Source organism: Drosophila rhopaloa, unplaced genomic scaffold (assembly GCF_018152115.1).
Source record: "Drosophila rhopaloa isolate 14029-0021.01 unplaced genomic scaffold, ASM1815211v1 contig_80, whole genome shotgun sequence".
In the NCBI taxonomy this organism is placed as follows: domain Eukaryota; kingdom Metazoa; phylum Arthropoda; class Insecta; order Diptera; family Drosophilidae; genus Drosophila; species Drosophila rhopaloa.
The window spans coordinates 884,328-903,474 of NW_025335179.1; the positions used below are offsets into that span (position 1 = coordinate 884,328).

Below are 19,147 nucleotides of genomic sequence, written 5' to 3' on the forward strand. Positions count from 1 at the left end.
CTCAAAAATTCCAATAAATTGCTTATACTCTGAATGTTTGCCGCTAAATTTTGGTAACTTCATTTTTGGCAGATTTGAATGTGAACTTGTAATTTCGTAAATTGCACCGACGAGCAGCTATCTTCCATCTCCCTTTCTGTCTCCGATGCGCTATCATTCTTTTTGGTTTTTGTAGGTGCCATTTTAATAAAAGATTATTTAATTTATTACAATATAGCCAATAGTTTTCTTTTTGTGTGTATTTATGTAGTTATGTTGTACCATAAAATCATCTATGGTAGGAATCAGATAGTGTTCTCGTTTGATCGCGTTATTAAGTGGTTTGGGGTCCAAACAAAGTCTAATCTTTCCATTAGGTTTCTCTACAATTTTCCAATTTACCCAGCTAGTGGGATGAGTTACTATAATTTTGTTTTCTACCATATTTTTTAGTTATTGCTCTAGTGCTGCGATCAGACTTTGGGGAAACCTCTTTTTGTAGTGCAAAACAGGTTTTGCATCTTCTTTCAGAACGATCGTTTGCTTGTTCGGCAGTTTTCCTAGTCCCTCAAACAATTGCTTAAATCTTTCCACAAACGTTTCTTTAGTAGCAGGCAAGTTACACAATGAGTCAATATTCAAATGTTTGATTAGCTTTAATTCAACTGAAGATTCAAGACCTAATATAGGTTCGCATTTATTTTCTACCACTAAAAATTCAATATTCTTGCATGTTTATACCCGTTACTCGTAGAGTAAAAGGGTATATTGTATTTGTGCAAAAGTATGTAACAGCTAGAAGAAAGCGTTTCCGACCCTATAAAGTATATATATTCTTGATCAGGGTCACTAGCCGAGTCGATATAGCCATGTCCGTCTGTCCGTCCGTATGAACGCTGAGATCTCGGAAACTATAAAAGCTAGAAGATTGGCATTTTGCATGCAGATTCTAGGAGTTCCTACGCAGCGCAAGTTTGTTTCAAAAAGGTGCCACGCCCCCTTTAACGCCCACAATCGCTTATATACGATTTTAAAAATTTAAATATTTCGGAAAAGTAAAAATGCAGTTTTATTGTGTTTATCAATACCTATCGAAATGTAGAAGAAATTTTTCAAATCGGACCATTCGTTAAACAGTTATGCGTGAGCACTCCCTTTACCTGAGTAACGGGTATCTGGTAGTCAGGGCACCCGACTATAGCGTTCTCTCTTGTTTTGAGTTTAAATCAGTGCAGCTTGCTGTTGCTATTCCGTAATTATTAACTTTAACATTGTTGTAATCAAAAATTATGAGATTCTCTTTTATAACTTCAAGTTTGAGATCTTTCACTATATCTATTGGAATACAATTGACATCTGCGCCAGTATCCACTTTAAAGGTAATGTCTTTTCCATTAATATCTAATGGTTTGTCCATTTAACTCGGTTTAGTCCACACCCACTTATTCTAAAATTTAAATCAGTATAATTTACTTGTTTATTATCTTTGATAGATTTGTCTGTACCTGATTCCAACCAGCTCCCTTGGCTAGCTTGTGATCAACTTCCACTAATGACTTGGCGTTGCTGTTGGTCACTCCATTTTCCACTTGCTTGTTGTTGTTGTCCATGCGCTTCTTTTGTTTGCAGTATTTTGCAAAGTGTCCAGCTTTTCCGCAGACATGGCATATTATCCCATTAGCCTTGCACTCCGATGGATGGTTATAGTTGAAAAGCGTCCCACAGTTGTAGCATCGGCGATTCATTGCGTTGATCGTGTTGTTTTCCACAGACTTGGTTTTGTTTTCTGCACATTTTAGTAGCTCGTTCTTTTTAGTTGCTGCTTTAAACGCCTTACATCATTGATGATATCCTCCAACTGCTTATTCTTTGCTTCCAGCAGTTTAAGCTGTAGTTTTTTAACGTGTACACCAATTACGACGCGATCGAACAGCATTCGTTTTTCGTATGATTTGCCGCCCTCACATTTGAAGTCGCACAACTGTACTTGCTTACGTAGCTTCGTCTCAAATTCCAAGAATGGCTGTCCGTCGCTCTGCATGACATTGTTGAACTTGAAGGATTCCATCGTGATGTTCTTAAATGGAATTAAATGACGTTGATGGCTCTAATGACGTCACGTTGGCGGCCACCATGCCATTTGCAGTTCCGTCGTTCGGGAACAGCGTGCTGTAAATTTCCGTCACCCTTGGTCCAGCAAGCCAAAGAAAAGTTGCAATTTTTCTTTTCTTTCTGTGTCCGTATCTTTTCCAGCGGCCATCATGTACATCAGAAAAGACCTTTTCCACTTAGGCCACTCAATCGCCAATGATGAACAATCCAATTCGGTCAACGAACTGACACCATGTAATAAGCCTGATTGGCTTATAATTAAAAGATTTAATTATTCAGTTTCTTGTGGCGCGTCTGCCTTTTAGCGTCCCTTTTATTCAAGTGTGTCAGCATATTCTTGATTATATAATAATAATAGTTATCGATAGTAATATACTAAAATGGTATTTTAACTTTATTTACTAAACAGTAATATACTAATAATGTTAACTTATTACAAATGCAACAAATAGAATACCAGCTGACATATTTTTGTATGCAGGAAGTCCCGAGTATAACACACAAGAAAGAAAAGCGAAGAAGATCGACAGACTAAATAAGAAACGACATGATTTTGAAATAGACACACGATTAAACAGTACCATAGATGAAAAACATTTTGAGGAAACAAATAGATGCAGGAAAATAACTCATTATAAATCTAAATTTAAGAAGAAGAAGAAAAATAATAAAAGCAAATATGACAATTCCAGGGAAGCTGAACGGAATCAACAATCTGTTTAAGATCATCATTTTCGCAATTATACTATTAACCATAACTAAAATGGCAGTGGGACAAATAAACCCAATTAAGGCTCAAAACGGATACCTTGTGTTCAAATCGGATTTATTGATATTCCAACAAAATATAGTTATACCAACTTTAACTATTTTTTGTAATGGTATTTCGAAGAAAAAAATGAGAATCATAAAGCAGAGACAGGAATTTTGTTTACTTTGGTATCTTGTAGTGACTTTATGTATCGATCCTGTTATTTCTTGTAGCCGTTTGATGGTTATTCTTGATAGCGCATCTGCTACGAAATTATCTTTGCCATTCAGATATTCTACTGTAAAATTATACTCAATTATACTAATTCTTGCTCAGTTGTACTCTTGTTGCTCTCTCCTTTTGTAAAGGTTCTGGATGCATATGCAATTGGAAGTTGGAGTCGTTATGGTTTTGAGTTAAAACCGCTCCACACGCTTGCTTACTTGCATCAGTTGTTATACAGAATTCTTTAGAAAAGTCTGGATATTGTAACAAGGTTGGATTTATTAGTGCCGTTTTCAGATGATCGAAGGCATTCAGATGTCCATTCGAACTTTACGTCTTTTTTGCATAATCTTGTTAAGTGACGTGAGTAATCGGCAAGGTTTTTTGAAAAGCGTCTATAATAATTGCAAAATGCAATGAATCGTTTTGCGCTGTCCGCGTCTTGCGGGACTGGATAATATTTAATGACATCATATTTTTTGTCGTCAGACAAGATTCCTTTATCAGTGTATTTGTGTCCCAAAAATGTGACTTCATGCATGAAAAATGAACATTTTTCAGGATGTAATTTCAGATTGAATTTCCTACCTTTGTCGGAAACATCAGTTAAGTTTTTGACCATATGTTTTTCGGAAGAACCGATTACTATTAGATCATCCATGATGATCTTTAATCATTCTTTGAAAAGAGATTGGGGCTATTTTCAAGCCAAATGGTAATCGCGTAATGCAATACGAGCCATTGCCCGTTGAAAATGACGGTATATTTCTAGAACTTTTTTCAAGTTCAATTTGGTGAAAACCTGACATTAAGTCTAGGCATGAGAAATTTGCTCTACCTAGTTGATCTAAAATTTCATCAATTCTAGGGAGCGGAAATTTATCGGACAACATTTTTTTATTAATTTGACGATAGTCAATTACTAATCACCAAAGTGGGCTATTATATTCAGATACGGATGGTTCGACTATTTTGTCGTCTATTAATTTCTGTACTTGGGCTTGAATTTCTTCTACTTGGCTGTGAGGACTTTTATAATTTTTAATGTATACGGGCTCCTCATCCTTCAATCTCAGTTTTTGTTTATAGAAATTATTAGTTGTTATAGATTCGGTTTCAAGTCCGAATATATCTGAATATCTGGTACATAAATCTTTTAATTGGTTTTTAAATAAGTTAATTTTTGCATAATGAATTTTTCTCTTTCTTCGTTATTGTTTTTTACTATTTCGTAGTCATTTAGGGTTTCATATTTTATTTTATTTAAATTTACGATCTTATTTGTGTTAGTTGTATTTAAAATTCGGACATAAGTATTTTTATGGTTGGAAATGGTATTTGCAATATAAATTCCTTCATCAATTTCTTGATTTAATATCAAAACTTGATTTTTTATTGGTGGAATTTGTATTTCACGGACGACTTCGGAACGAGCGGGGAGGACTGTGGCATTATTGTCACAAGTATGAAGTATTTGCAGATTAAACGGATAATTTAAGTTGCTTGGACGAAGAATTAGTGAGTCGCCACTTTGAGTGAAATCTAATTGGCAATTATATTGTTTTATAAAATCTATACCTAGTATGCCATCACAAGGTATTGGAAAACTTTTGTCGACTAAATGGAAGTCGTGTGTAATTATATATGTGGCCCCAGGAATTCCGCAGTGATGCAAACAACTCTTGAGACGACGAAGTGATATATTATTATAATGTTTATTGATTATTATTATTTGGTATCCGATTACAAATATTGTGGTTTTAACTTTAATGAGTTAACAAAACTTAAATTTCTGTGCTTGCGTGACGCTTGAGATCTTGACACCGACTGACTCTTCTTGAGTTCTACTTTATCGTTTCTCTCGCGTTCTCGATATACTTTATTAGAAGCGACAACCGCTCCGTGTCTCTCTTCCTACTTGCTCTTCTGGTTTATTCCTGATTCCTACATTCGGCCCTCCTGACGTGATGTTCGTCCCGAACTTCTTCATAAATTCAGCTACAGTGGTTGTTTTCAAAGGACCTTCGCTATCTCCCACTTTTTCAACATCATACCTGCCATGTTTGTGAACTTTAACTACCTTATAAGGTCCAAGATATTTTCCTTTTAACTTTAGACCAACACCATACTGCGTACGCCTGATCGCAACTAAATCATTCAAGTTGTAGAGCTTTTCGTCCTTCCTCTTTGAGTCAAAGGATCGTCTGTTTTCCTCCTGTAGGGCTTGAATATTTTCCCTGGCTTCTTTGCGTATCTGATCTCGGTCATCGGCTAACTCCTGAATCAAAGACTGCTGCACATGTTCTTTCAAATTCGCTATGTCAACTACACGCATATCGACACCTGTTAACAACTTAAACGGAGTTACTTTTGTGCTCCTAGGCTCGATATTGTTGATTAATTGCTGCACTTTACCGACATGCTTGTACCAATTTCCTGGATTCTCTAGACTCATCTTCGACAACATTGGCACAACGATTTTATGCATTCTTTCGACCTGCCCGTTACCACGAGGTACACCTGTAGCGATTAATAAATGCTGAATCTTTTGTTTGTCGCAGTATTCCTTAAATAAGTGCGAGGTGAACGCTGCACCCCTATCTGATACCATCCTGAACGGATTACCAAAGGTTACTGCTTGCCTCTCTAAACAATTAAGTACCTCTTCGACTCCTGTACTGCGCGTCGGATACAACCAAACAAATTTCGAAAATGCATCTACGACAACTAGGATGTGATTATACTTTTTCTTGGTGATCTCCATTGGTCCCACATGATCAATGTGATAAGTGACTAAAGGTTTGTCCCCCTTATCAATAGGATTTAAATATCCTTCCTGTTTTCCCATTTTTGCGTTAACCATAATGCACTCCACACAACTGCCTACTACTCTGGATACTTTATCTCTCAGCTTTGGAATGAAATAAGATTTCTCCACCAAGTCTTGTGTTTTCTTCGCCGAAAAATGGCCTTGCCTATGAGCAATTTGTATGATTTCAATTTCCATTTGAGATGGGACTACTATTAACTCTCGGTCGGGGTCTTTGAACAATATTTGATTGGCGATGTAATAATTCTCATGTCCCTTATTTTCCACCAGGCTTCGGGCGGCTCTTGTCCATTCATCTGCCATCTGAGCTTCTTTTAATCTGTGCATCACACTCTCTGTCAATACGAAACAAGCAACTCGACTAAGCGCGTCTACATGCCTCATTTTCGTGCCTGATCTATGTTCTATCTCGTAATCATAATCTTGCAAAAACATTGCCCATCTAGCCACTCGCAACGGAACTTCTTTCTTTTTCATTGTCATGGCGAACGCGTTACAATCAGTGATGATTTTGACTCTCGTTCCCAACACATATACACGCCATTTAGTCAACGCTGCAATGACTGCCAACACTTCCAGTTCGTATGAGTGATATTTTTCTTCACATGGCTTCGTTTTACGACTCATGTACATAACAGGGTGTAGTTGACCGTCTTCTAGGTCCTTTTGCAGAAGGACTGCCCCAAAACCAAACTTAGACGCGTCCGTGTGTATTTCAGTAGTCAATTTAGGATTATACAGTTTCAAAACTGGTTTTCTAATCAATGCTGCCTTTAATTGTTCGAATGCAACCTGCTGCAACTCCTTGAACACAAACTTGACATCTTTCCTCAGCAAATCTGACAACGGCTTCGCTATAACTGCATATCCATCCACGAACTTCCTAAAATACGACGTTAGACCAAGAAATCGCTGAATAGCTTTACGATCAGAGGGCACTGGAAAATTTGATACCGCTTGCGTTTTCTCATTACTGGGTGTGATCGAACCGTTTTCTATAACATATCCTAGAAAATCGACCCTGCTCTGTAAAATTTGACACTTGATCCAGTTAGTCCTCCATCCATTTCCCTCTGCTACTTCAAGCACTTTTTTAAGCTTCTCTACTCCCTCACTGATATCTTTGCTGGGAATAATAATATCGTCCATGTAGACAACTGCCTCACCGTTTTTAATGAGGTCCCTGAGAACTGACATTATAAAGCGAGTAAATACTGCCGGGGAGTTTGAAATACCAAAAGGCACATACAAGAATTCAAATTGTCCGTTCTGTGTAACCAATGATGTAAACTTCTGAGATTCACCTCAACTGGAACATGAATATAACCGTTTGTTAAATCTAGTGTTGTGAAAATCATCGCTCCCTGTAACTTTTCGATAACGCTATCCATCTGTACCATCGGAAAGTTATCTCGCACAATTTTCTCGTTTAATTTACGATAGTCGCAACACAATCGTTTCTGCCCATTCTTTTTTGACACAAGTACGATTGGAGAAGCGTACTCTGAAGAACTTGTTTTGATAATTTTCTCTTTGAGCCACTCTTTAACCTGCGCATCTACTATCTTCTGTTCAGTATAAGGAATACGTCGAGGATGTTGAAATACTGGCGATTCATCGGTTAGTATAATCTTCATCTCGACCGGACAAAGAACATTCAGATTCGGCTTGTATTCATCAATCATGTGTTTCACGACACCTCTAAACGAATGTGGCAAATGCGACAACTCTATGTCCTGCTTTTTTTCCGTCTGCTCTATAGTTAGCATACACCAACTCTGAAACTCCTCCAACAACTCTGTGCATGAACTTACTTGTTTTTGTTACCTGACTGTCTGATCTGCGAATCAACTCTGTACCGTCCTTTGTTATCTTCATATCCACACTATCTAAGAGAGTTCTACCTAAAATAGCTTCAAAAGCCATGTCCTCATCCGATATTATGTGAAATTCTACACAGAGATTAATACCATCTATTTGTACTGGGATTGTCACACTTCCAAAAGTCACAATTTGGCTTTCACCGATACCTGTCAAACATTTTTCGTTTCCTGTTAATTTTTCCACTCCGAGCTTTGAGAAAACATTGCGACGCATTAAGCACAAATCAGCTCCTGTATCTATCAATCCTTTAAAAATAACTTTTCCAGATGAAATGTACTTTAACTCCAATCCTGAAGACGTAAACGTGCTTGTTGGCTTCGCCCTGTCTTCCGTCTGTACTAAGTTTGTTGTCTTTTCCTGTTTAGCTACGATCTCGTATTTGCACTGAGCTGCTCTATGTCCTGGTTGGTTGCATCTAAAACACTTATTATCTTTCTTCGGGCAATCTCTTTTGATATGAGATTCGTCCCCACAGTTAAAGCATTTCCTTACTTTCTCGGCTGTTTTTACTACCTCTTTGTCACCTTTATTGAAGTGAGAGTCATACTTGAATTGCTTTACTGATACTCGCATCTTCTGATATACCTCAATCAATACTTTCAACTGCCTCATACTCTTTGCTTGGTAAAGTAAAGCCTTATTTGTCTTAGAGTCTGGAATACCGTCGACAAAGTATTCAATCAAGCTTTCATCATCCAGATCAATTGGCTTTGCCAATTCCATTAATGCATACAGGTACTCATGCAACGATTCGGTCTTCCTCTGCTGCCTTTTGCCAAGTCTACGATGTACCTCTGCTGATGACACCCTCACACCAAATTTGTTGAGTAATGCGTTCTTTAAAGATCTCCAATCCCGAACACCTCGCTGACTACGAATAAAAAGCTTCGCCGCTCCGCTGAGTAGTTGTTTAGCATAAATAAAAACCTGCAGCTGACTCCATTCCACAGTTTGTGCACATTCTTCAAGTTCCTCAATCCACTGATTAACGTCTGGTGAACTATTTCCCGAAAACTGTTACACACTTCCTTCCACATCCTTCAAAGTAAACCATGACCTACCCGAATTAAAACTTTCACGGTTTTGCCCACCTACAATTGAATTCCTATTTGATCCACCATTTTCATGAGCCTGTGAAGGTACGGAAACGAAAGATCCGCCCTCATCATCATCCACTTCAATTCCTACCTCATTGTTATCATCAATTTGCAAACCATAGTGAGCAAGCAGTCTATTTTGCAATTCGATTTTCCTTTCATTTCAGCTCCCAGCTCTGTCAGTTTTGCGTAGTTCTGCCACAAGCAGTGCCAAAATCTCTTGCCTGTTCATTTTAAAGACTTAAATATAATCGTATAAAATAGAAGAGTAATATAATGCTTATCAAATAAAATACATATGCATATCAAAAACGAAAACTCGCTTACATAGCAGCTTTATGCACTGCTTGAATTCATGCAAGAATGAAAACTTAACTCTACGTTGCTGTAAACAGAACAGCACGATTGCAGAACAGCAATCCAAAAATTGTTATATTGTCTTCTTGGCAATTTGTCTCGTTCTCTTCGTCTTCTAGCCACGCCAAGTCACCAGTACTGCTCCAGAATGGACTTTTCGCTGCAAACCCACAATTGGTACTTCTCCAGATCTTTCTGCTCTTTGACCGCCGATCTCCTCCCGTACACTTTTCCGCTTCCCTATCTTGCTTTGACCAGCCTTTGAAGCCTGCGTCCTCGTCTTCTCCTGACGCACAACTTCAGCGATCCTTCTGCCTGCTACCGTAACTGCTCCACGCCTTGCCTCTTGTCCAGATGACCACTGCCAACAATCCTGCTTCTTGCTTCTGGACGTGCACCACAAAGCTATTGCGTTGCTTCCAGATTTGGTACTCGTTGATCAATCGCCTCTACGTTGCCCACGTCAGTGCTCTTTGCGTCTGCTCCTCTGCAAATTCTTTTGCGTTTCACAAAGTCGAATTTCACAACTTTTTTATTTCTGCAATTTTGCCTCTCCTTTGTAAATTCGTTTAGTTTTTCTTTTACTTTCCAAATTCTACCACCGCGTTGCAAAAAATTAAATAAGTTTTTAAACGCACAACTCAGTTTAATGACTGTAGTTTGTAATGGATCCAAATATCTCCGGTTGAGCCCCCAAAATTGTGGCCCCAGGAATTCCGCAGTGATGCAAACAACTCTTGAGACGACGAAGTGATATATTATTATAATGTTTATTGATTATTATTATTTGGTATCCGATTACAAATATTGTGGTTTTAACTTTAATGAGTTAAAACAAAACTTAAATTTCTGTGCTTGCGTGACGCTTGAGATCTTGACACCGACTGACTCTTCTTGAGTTCTACTTTATCGTTTCTCTCGCGTTCTCGATATACTTTATTAGAAGCGACAACCGCTCCGTGTCTCTCTTCCTACTTGCTCTTCTGGTTTATTCCTGATTCCTACATATATTTACCCGTAGTGAGTTCTATAAAGGCCAAGCCCTTTTGCTCCGAGCAAAAGATCAATTCTTTGCGGCTTGTGGAACTCTGGATCAGCTAAGTCCACTACCTTGCAGGAAGCATATTATCTGGCTGATTAATAGTTATGGTTCCCAGTACCCCAAAATTCAGATGTAAAAATGTGTCCATTGAGCCGCGAATATAACGTAGTTGTGACTTGACAATCTTAAAAGCTAAGCAAGGCTTTCTGTCATGAGGTTAACTTGCGACCCTAAAAAATCGATCGCAAACATTAACAACGGCTGTTGCTAGAATTACTTGGTAAATTTCCGAAGTGTCTTAAAGAACCTGAGCCGAATGGGTAGAAGCCTGAGAAGTAGAAGTACCTTGCCCTTGCTGGTCCTGCCAGCTTCTACCTTGATGTTGCTCACTCGAGTTTTGGTATCGTTGTAGTAGAGTATGATGTGCGTGTGAGCATATTCTGTGTCCCACATTTAGACAACTAATACATAATTGCTTCATTTTGGCAAAGTTAAAACGATCTAAAACTGGCATTCCGCTAAATCCCTGGCAATTACCTATAAAATGATTAGAACTGCAATATAAATATTTTGGATCACTTGTGTTATTGACCCTGGAGGAAGTATATGAATTCCTAGTATTTTTCTTGCTTCCAGAGGCCATTTCCGAAAAACTTTTTCCCTTTACCCTCGACGCTTCATCGGCTGCCACATGTTCATATCGGCGATCTAAAACCTTTACGCAATCAGACCATTTAGGCAGTTCATCCTAATTGAGCTGTTTCTCATACTTGGATACGGATCTACCTTTGAAAGAACTATATGTATAATCACCGCATTGACAATATCTTTTTCGTCCCCTAGGCACATAAGCGAATCGAAAATTGCACTTACTGTATCAATTATTAACCTCAAGGCAGACGTAGAAGCTTTTGTTATTGAAGGGATTTCAAACAGCTGCGCTAGAGTTTCAAAGAAAATTAAACGCTTGTTGTCATAGACTCTATTTAAACTAGCTAATGACTTGAAGTGCTTTTATTGTTCCCAATGCCTCGTCAGAAAGGCAGGCTAACAAATGGTTAAATTTTTCGATGATATGTAGATAACGAATTATCAGAGTCAACCAGTTGCTCAAAAATTCCAATAAATTGCTTATACTCTGAATGTTTGCCGCTAAATTTTGGTAACTTCATTTTTGGCAGATTTGAATGTGAACTTGTAATTTCGTAAATTGCACCGACGAGCAGCTATCTTCCATCTCCCTTTCTGTCTCCGATGCGCTATCATTCTTTTTGGTTTTTGTAGGTGCCATTTTAATAAAAGATTATTTAATTTATTACAATATAGCCAATAGTTTTCTTTTTGTGTGTATTTATGTAGTTATGTTTCTAGGTGGCTCGAATAAATTGGTTTAAGTGTAAACCATTTGGCGTAACAAAAGAAATGAGAGACTAGAACGTAATTAAGAGAGTGCACCAACACCCGAAAGAGAAAACACAAGCAGTTGCAGTTCGTTGCACTGGCGCACTAGCGGTCTGCAAAAAATCGAAGTTAAAACATCTAAAAGAAAATCGAAACGAAAAGGCAGACATAGCGAGAACTAACTGTTACTTTACACCGGCACTGACGCTGTTACGCTTGTTAATCTCTTTCGCGAGGGCGGCACCAAAACTATGTGGTTGTTCACTTAAATTTATTCATTTATTTATTATTATTATTTTTTGTTTTATTAATTTTGTATTGGTTATCTCAAAATTTTTTTTTTTTGTGCCGGTTTTTATTTGTGGTTATTGGGAATATATAGGTGTGTGGTTATTGGGAATATATGTTAAGGTCATGGGCCCACTGCATCGCCGCTGTTCACTAAGCTCTCCGAACTTTCGCTCTCGCCCCTATTGCGCTCCCTCGCTCGTTTCTCGCAACGTCCGCGCTCCCTCGCTCGCTTCTCGCAACGTCCGCGCTCCAGACTGCGAGCTCCGGGTTTCGGATCCGAATTCCTCGGACGGCCGCTGCCGATCTCCCGCTCTCGCTTCAGCGGAGTAAAGTGGGCGGGAGCGGCTTTAGGTTTAAGTTACAGTCTCATGTATGCAGCCGAATAAAACACATCGAATTACACCACGATGCCCCCGACTTAATTTCGTCTCCCTTTACGTTTGCGCCGTGGGAATTTTTTGTGGCTTCAATTCTTTTTTGTGGCAGGATCGCCCCCCTTCAACATTTTGGTCCTTTGAGCTGGATAAGGATATCCTTCTGCCATTCCACCAGCAGCTCCGGTGATTTTTTCCGCAAAAAAGGTAAGTACGAGCATTTTCAGACTCCCTCTCGCTGCCGGTCTTCAGCTGTGATTCGAACATTGAATTTCGTTCACACGTCAGCAAGATCAATTTTTTCGTGTCAACTCCACGTCCGAGTTTTCCCGACGCAACGGCAGTCGAGAAATTTAACATTCCTTCAATTCCAAAAAATTTTCTATCCGTCTCCGCTTTGTGTGCGTCGCCATACTCCTTATCCCTTCTCTCTCTCTCCTGGGTTCCTCACGCATGCACTGCGCTGCCGACGGCATAACCCAGTGAACAATTCTCCCGAACCAAAGCCAAGGTTTTAATTCCACCGTTCCGGCTTCGCTCAAAAATAATTATTTATAATTATTGTATTATTTTATTTTTAATTATAAACATTATTAATTCATAATTATAATTATTATTTAATTATAAATACTATTTAATTATTTCCGGCAAAGTACTTAATTTATTTTATGTATTAATTAATTTATTTTTATTGCGGTTTTTCGGATGTTTTTTTGCGATCAAAGATATTTTCCAAACCCAAAAAATAAATAAATAACTAAATACAATTAAATTATTTGGCAACAATAACTAAGGTAAAAAATTAAAATAAACAAAAAAACAGAAGTCAAGAAAGGGAGTAACAAGATATATAAATATATAAACAAGATATATAATCAAAACATTTTCATTTCATACATCGTCTTTGACTTTCAAAGTGAACGGTCGTGTTTTTTTTCTGCGCTTCGAATTTTGTATTTTGTTTTCGTTTATTCCCATCGGTGGGTTTTATAAAAACAACATTAAATTTTCTTTCGGTTATTTAAACATAAATTTAAACTCCGTTCGCTTCGCGAGTGCACTTTGTATTGATACTAATAAATTGTTTTAGTTTTTCGTAATTCTTATCTGTGTTTTCTATCCTATTTATATCCACGTTGTTTCTCTTTTGTGCATGCACTTTAACTTATTTACGCTCCCGCTCTCTTGCTCTCTTTGCTTTTGAAAGTTCTAAGCGTGCAGTTTCTGCGCTCTTGCGGTACTTATAACTGCTCGCTTATAAATTTCAATTTCGCTTTCTTGGTACAGTGGTAAATAAATAAAATGAATAATAGTCTGCTTCTGCAAAAAATGCAGCCTCGTAATCAGGGCTGACCAGTCTAATATGACTTGCTGGCTGTGTGAAAATATGGTGCACACCAAGTGCGCCGGTTTTACTGGTCGGACAAGTGATGACCTTTCAAAGGGGCCCAATTTGCAGTTTTGTTGTGACGCTTGTGTCGAGGTTGCGAACGAGATGAAATCGTTCATGCGCCAAACTAAAGGCGGCCTGATGGGACTGATTAGCTGTTTCGGAGTGGCTAGAGATAGTTTTCGCCGAGCTGATGATCTCCTATCTGCGCTGGACTCGCAGTTTAATAGTCGTAAGCTATTAGAAGAGTCCCCTAAGCGCAAAAAGGCCGCTGGTGGTAAGGAGCAAAAGGGGAACACCCCGCAACCGAAATCAAAGGAACAACAGAGCATTCCGGCGGATCAGCAGCTGATTTCAGCAAACCCTCAAATGTTGCTAAGATCAGCAGCTAAAAAGATTCGGTATCCGAACAATCCGTTACAGAATGCATGCAACCAGGGACTTCTAAGAATTCCGATTTGTCCGTAGTGGTTTCACAATTAGTGGATCCACCTATCTCTCAGAATGTAGTATCACCACCACAAGGGACTACTGAGTCCGGACAACCGGCTCAAGTTGGTTTTGCAGAAACAATGTCTGCTACACCAAAATCCCTTTTAGTGGTTCCACTAAAGAAACAAATTTTCGTTTCTCGGCTTTCCCCTGATCAAACATCTTCTGATGTATTGTCTTATATACAAGACAAAACTAAAGCCGATTCTAATAGTGTAAAGGTGGAAAAGTTTAAGTTTTCTTATGCTAGAGACATTACATCTTTCAAGATAACTGTCCCTAACGAGCTTTTTGAAGCCATATGCTCGGGCGACTTTTGGCCGGATAATATGGTTGTAAAAGAGTTCGAGGCTAAGATAAAGAAGAAGGGGCCCGTAGGAGTAAAACTTCCTAGTCGAGGCCAAACCAGTGTACCAATTTCAAAAAACTAACTTCTAACCTCCTTCTTTCCTATCAGAATGCAAGAGGTTTGCGTAGCAAACTCACTAAATTGCATTCTGATAGCCTTTCCTTTGCATCTCATATTATTGTGTTCACAGAAACCTGGTTAAAGCCGGAGATCTTTAGCTCCGAAGTTTTTCCAGGTAAGTACACAATATATAGGTATGACCGTCCCTCTAGACGGGGAGGTGGAGTCTTAATTGGAGTTGATTCAAACTTCCCGTCTGAGGAGTTATTTTTTGATGAATTCAATACCATTGAATTTATTTGTGTAAAGTTATCGCTTCCTGGTAACTTTATATACATAACTTGCTCTTATATTCCGCCGTTGTCTGAACTTCCTGATTATTTAAATCACCTATCCGTTATTAAGTCCGTTGCAAATAAGCTTTCCAATAGGGATCAGTTGATAGTTCTAGGTGATTTTAATATACCTGGAGTTACTTGGTCCACTGAGGATGGATCGAATGTCTTACTACCTATAGCACAACATGATTTTATTGATGGCCTGCTTGATATATCTCTATCTCAAGTAAACCATGTTCGAAATTCATTAGGTCGCCTACTTGATTTGTGTTTTGTATCGAATCCTGAAGGTGTGTTTCTGTCCAGAGTAGCATCACTCACGCAATTTGAAGATCCATATCACCCAACAATCGAACTTTCATTTGATACGGGTAGAGTTATAGAAGAAAAATCAGAAAAATCCAAACGAATACATTGTTTTCGCAAGGCAGACTTTCTGAGGCTTAATAATTTTATTTCTGGCTTTAATTGGTCTGATCTTTACTTATGCAATAATATGTCCGATGCAGTTAATGTTTTGTATACTGCAATAAACTCATTTTTTAATTCCTGTGCTCCGTGGTACTATCCGTCAACTTCCAATAAATCACCTTGGTTTAGCAAAGAGTTGACACACTTAAGAAATGTAAAGTCCAGACTTTTTAGGAAATATAAAAATACCGGTTCTCAATCTGTTTTTACTAGATATCTAAGTGCTCGGTCAAGATTTACCGTGCTTAATGCTCAGTGTTATAATAGTTACTTAAACCGTTGTAAGGTCCAGTTCCCTCAGGACCCGAAACAGTTTTATAATTTTGTTAACACCAAGCGTAAATCTAATTCTTTTCCTTCCTCGCTGTCGTTCGAAAACATGACGGGAACCACAGATCAGGCAATAGCCGATATATTTGCCCAATTTTTTCAAACGACTTACTCTACTTTAGATTATTCATCTCAGCCTTATTCTTACACCATGCCCAAGTCAAACCTCATATTCTGTCCCACTTTAACAGAAAGCTCTCTTCTTTTGGATCTTCTTCGTATTAAGCCTGTTTATTCGCCAGGGCCCGATGGTATTCCTGGGTGCGTGCTTAGGTATTGCGCTAAGGCCCTGTGCAAACCTCTTCACAAGTTGTTTACCTTATCTCTAGAAACGTCCCAATTCCCAAATATTTGGAAGGAATCATTTGTTATTCCTCTTTTCAAAAAAGGTAACAAGTTAGAAGCCAGTAACTACAGAGGTATTTCTAAGTTGTCAGCTATTCCTAAGCTTTTTGAAAAAATTATTACTCCTCATTTGCAGCACTTTTGCAGATCAATTATTTCTCCGTGTCAACACGGATTTATTAAACGTAGATCCACAATTACAAACCTTCTAGAGCTCACTACATTTGTGATAAAAGGCTTCAATAGTAGTTTTCAAACAGATGTCATTTACACTGACTTTAGTAAAGCATTTGACTCTGTAAATCACTTACTTCTTATTCATAAACTTGACCTTTTAGGTTTTCCAGTTGATCTGCTTAAATGGATTTCAAGTTATCTAAATGGCAGGTCACAAAGGGTCCTTTTTAAAAATTCAATTTCTGAGATTCTCCGTGTTACCTCCGGTGTCCCACAAGGGAGCCATCTGGGTCCGTTACTTTTTACATTATTTATTAACGATCTTCCCTCAATTATAAGTCATTCTCGCGTACTTATGTACGCAGATGATGTTAAGTTGTGCCTGCACTATAAGGACATTTCCTGCCATTTAGACTTGCAATCCGATCTAGATAATTTTCAAAACTGGTGCCGAGATAATTTACTAAATTTAAACGGCTCCAAGTGCAAGCTGATGACTTTTTATCGGGCCAATCCGATATACGCGACTTACACGTTAAGTGGCAGCTCTTTGGATAGAATAACTCTTGTAAACGATCTTGACGTTCTCTTGGACCCTAAACTAAAATTTTCTAATCACATTTCGTCCATGGTTAATAAAGCCAGAGGAGTGCTTGGATTTATTAAAAGGTGGTCAAAAGAATTCGATGATCCTTATTTGACTAAAACTTTATTTATTTCGCTAGTCCGTCCGATTCTGGAGTATGGGTCTCCCGTCTGGAGTCCACAATACGGAATACATATTGGTCGTATTGAATCTGTACAAAAAAACTTCCTTCTTTTTGCTTTACGGCGCCTAAACTGGGATGCAAATCTTATCTTACCTTCTTATTCTAGTAGACTTCTTTTGATTAATTTACCATCCCTAGCCAACCGTAGAATGATGCTTGGTACTATCTTTATTTATAACCTTATACATGGTGATATTGACTGCCCCGACTTGTTAAGTCGGCTAAACTTTTCTGTGCCAAGTAGATTAACTAGAAATTATATTCCCCTAATTTTAAATCATTGTAGATCTAACTATGCCTTGCATGAGCCTTTCAGAGTATTATGTTCTGACTATAATAGACTTTTTCCTGTAATATCAAATCTTGACTCTCTGCCGCTCCTAAAACGATTAATACTTGCTTCATTGGCACAAGATTGATCTAACTATTACTTTTTTTCCCCGGACCTTTACCTTTATTTTCCTATCTCGCGTCTATCCTATCGCGAATCGTGCCGTACAATACACGGCTGCGCCCCTCGGTCGGTTGGGCGGGTAAGTGGGCCGTGGGACTCCGCGCGAAAAAAAAAAAAAAATTTCCAAATATTTATATATTAGTCCACCAATTAGCAGTGTGACCGTTCTCCGTGTTTTTTTTTTCGTTCGTTCATTTGCAGCGACGACCAACTAGTTGGCGACTCAGATTGCAAGAAACCGAGGTCGATCCCACCTATCCGTTTGGACTGGTCCCAATCCGCGTCTCCGCGGCCGTCTCAATTAACGCCAAAGGCTGCCATTGCCATTCCAAGGGCAAAAAGCGACGAGTCCGTCGGGACTATCCCCGGTCCCCTTTCTCGGTCGGTGTCCAAGATGGCTCAAACTGCGATAGACATCGCCCTCAAAAAGTTTATTGCCACAACAGACCGGGTTTGCCAATTTCAAGCGGATATTCATACTCCGAGCGCCGCTGAACCAGGACGACTTTCCCCTGGCATGTGCCAAATCCATCGGGACCAAATCCGGGACCTGTGGGAAAAGGTGGAGAAGAGCTATGAAAGCCGATCTTCTTTCCGTGTCCGCCGGCAATACGGCCACATCGACAGTGCTTGAATCCAAGTGCAGTTACTGCTACGCCGTATATTCGAGATGTTTGGTCCAGCTCCAGGACATAATAGACAAGGCCGCCTCCCAGCCCACTCAGGCTTCTGTCAGTGTTCCAACACCCCCGTCTATGGGCTGTCGTTTGCCACCAGTCGACACCGAAGTTTTCGTTGGTGATTACCTGCGATGGCCCACCTTCAGAGATCTTTTTACCGCGATATACATCCACAACTCGCGTCTTACACCGGTAGAGAGGATGTTCCACCTATTGTCCAAAACAAGTGGCGATGCGCACGCCATTGTTTCCAAAGCCCCGCTGACCAACAAAGGGTTTATCTCCGCGTGGCGAAGCCTCATCGACCGCTTCGAAAATCGGCGGTTATTAGTCCATAGCCAGTTAAAAATCCTCTTCAACGTGAGCAAGACGAGAGACGGCTCTCAGTACAAAGAAATAACGCGTTCTTGCTCCCCCTCGCTACCATCGACGTCTCTGCTGCCAAAGAGCGCTGAATGTGCTCTAATGCAGGTATGCAATAACCTAAGCTCATGAGCAATAACTAGCACCGCAATTTCTTTAACAACGTCAACTGTAACTATAACAACAACTGCAACCGTATCGACTGCGCGTTTAATGACATCATCAGCTAGCAGCGCAAATATAAATACGTCTGCCGCTGCGCTGCCCGAAAAACAGAACAAAAACAATGAATGTGCTTAGCAACTAATACGCAAAATAACGCGTAACAATGCCAGCCTAGCTGGAATAGAAACGCCCATGAACTCAAACCGATTGAAAATCTTGGAAGACGCCTATGACGTTGAGGCGGCCGAATCTAATGAAGTCGAGAAAAGGAAGCCAAAACCTCCGCCTATCTATATATATTTGAGAAAAAAGGTCCAATGTTCGAGCTTATTGGAAAGGATAACTTCCACATAATACCTCTAGTAAAGGGCAATATCCAAGAGACAAAGGTTCAAATGAAGTCCGAAGATAATTACAGAG

At 39.1% G+C, this 19,147-nt stretch overlaps 1 protein-coding gene across 1 annotated transcript; it reads right to left on the reverse strand.

The window, feature by feature from the left end:
* Positions 1 to 1,396: 1,396 nt before the first annotated feature.
* LOC123038122 lies at positions 1,397 to 2,047 on the reverse strand. The gene is made up of 3 exons (XM_044461814.1): positions 1,817 to 2,047; positions 1,485 to 1,751; positions 1,397 to 1,426 (listed from the first exon to the last, which is right to left on the reverse strand). The coding sequence occupies exons 1-3, from the start codon at positions 2,045 to 2,047 to the stop codon at positions 1,397 to 1,399; spliced, it is 528 nt and encodes a 175-aa protein (XP_044317749.1).
* Positions 2,048 to 19,147: the final 17,100 nt, after the last annotated feature.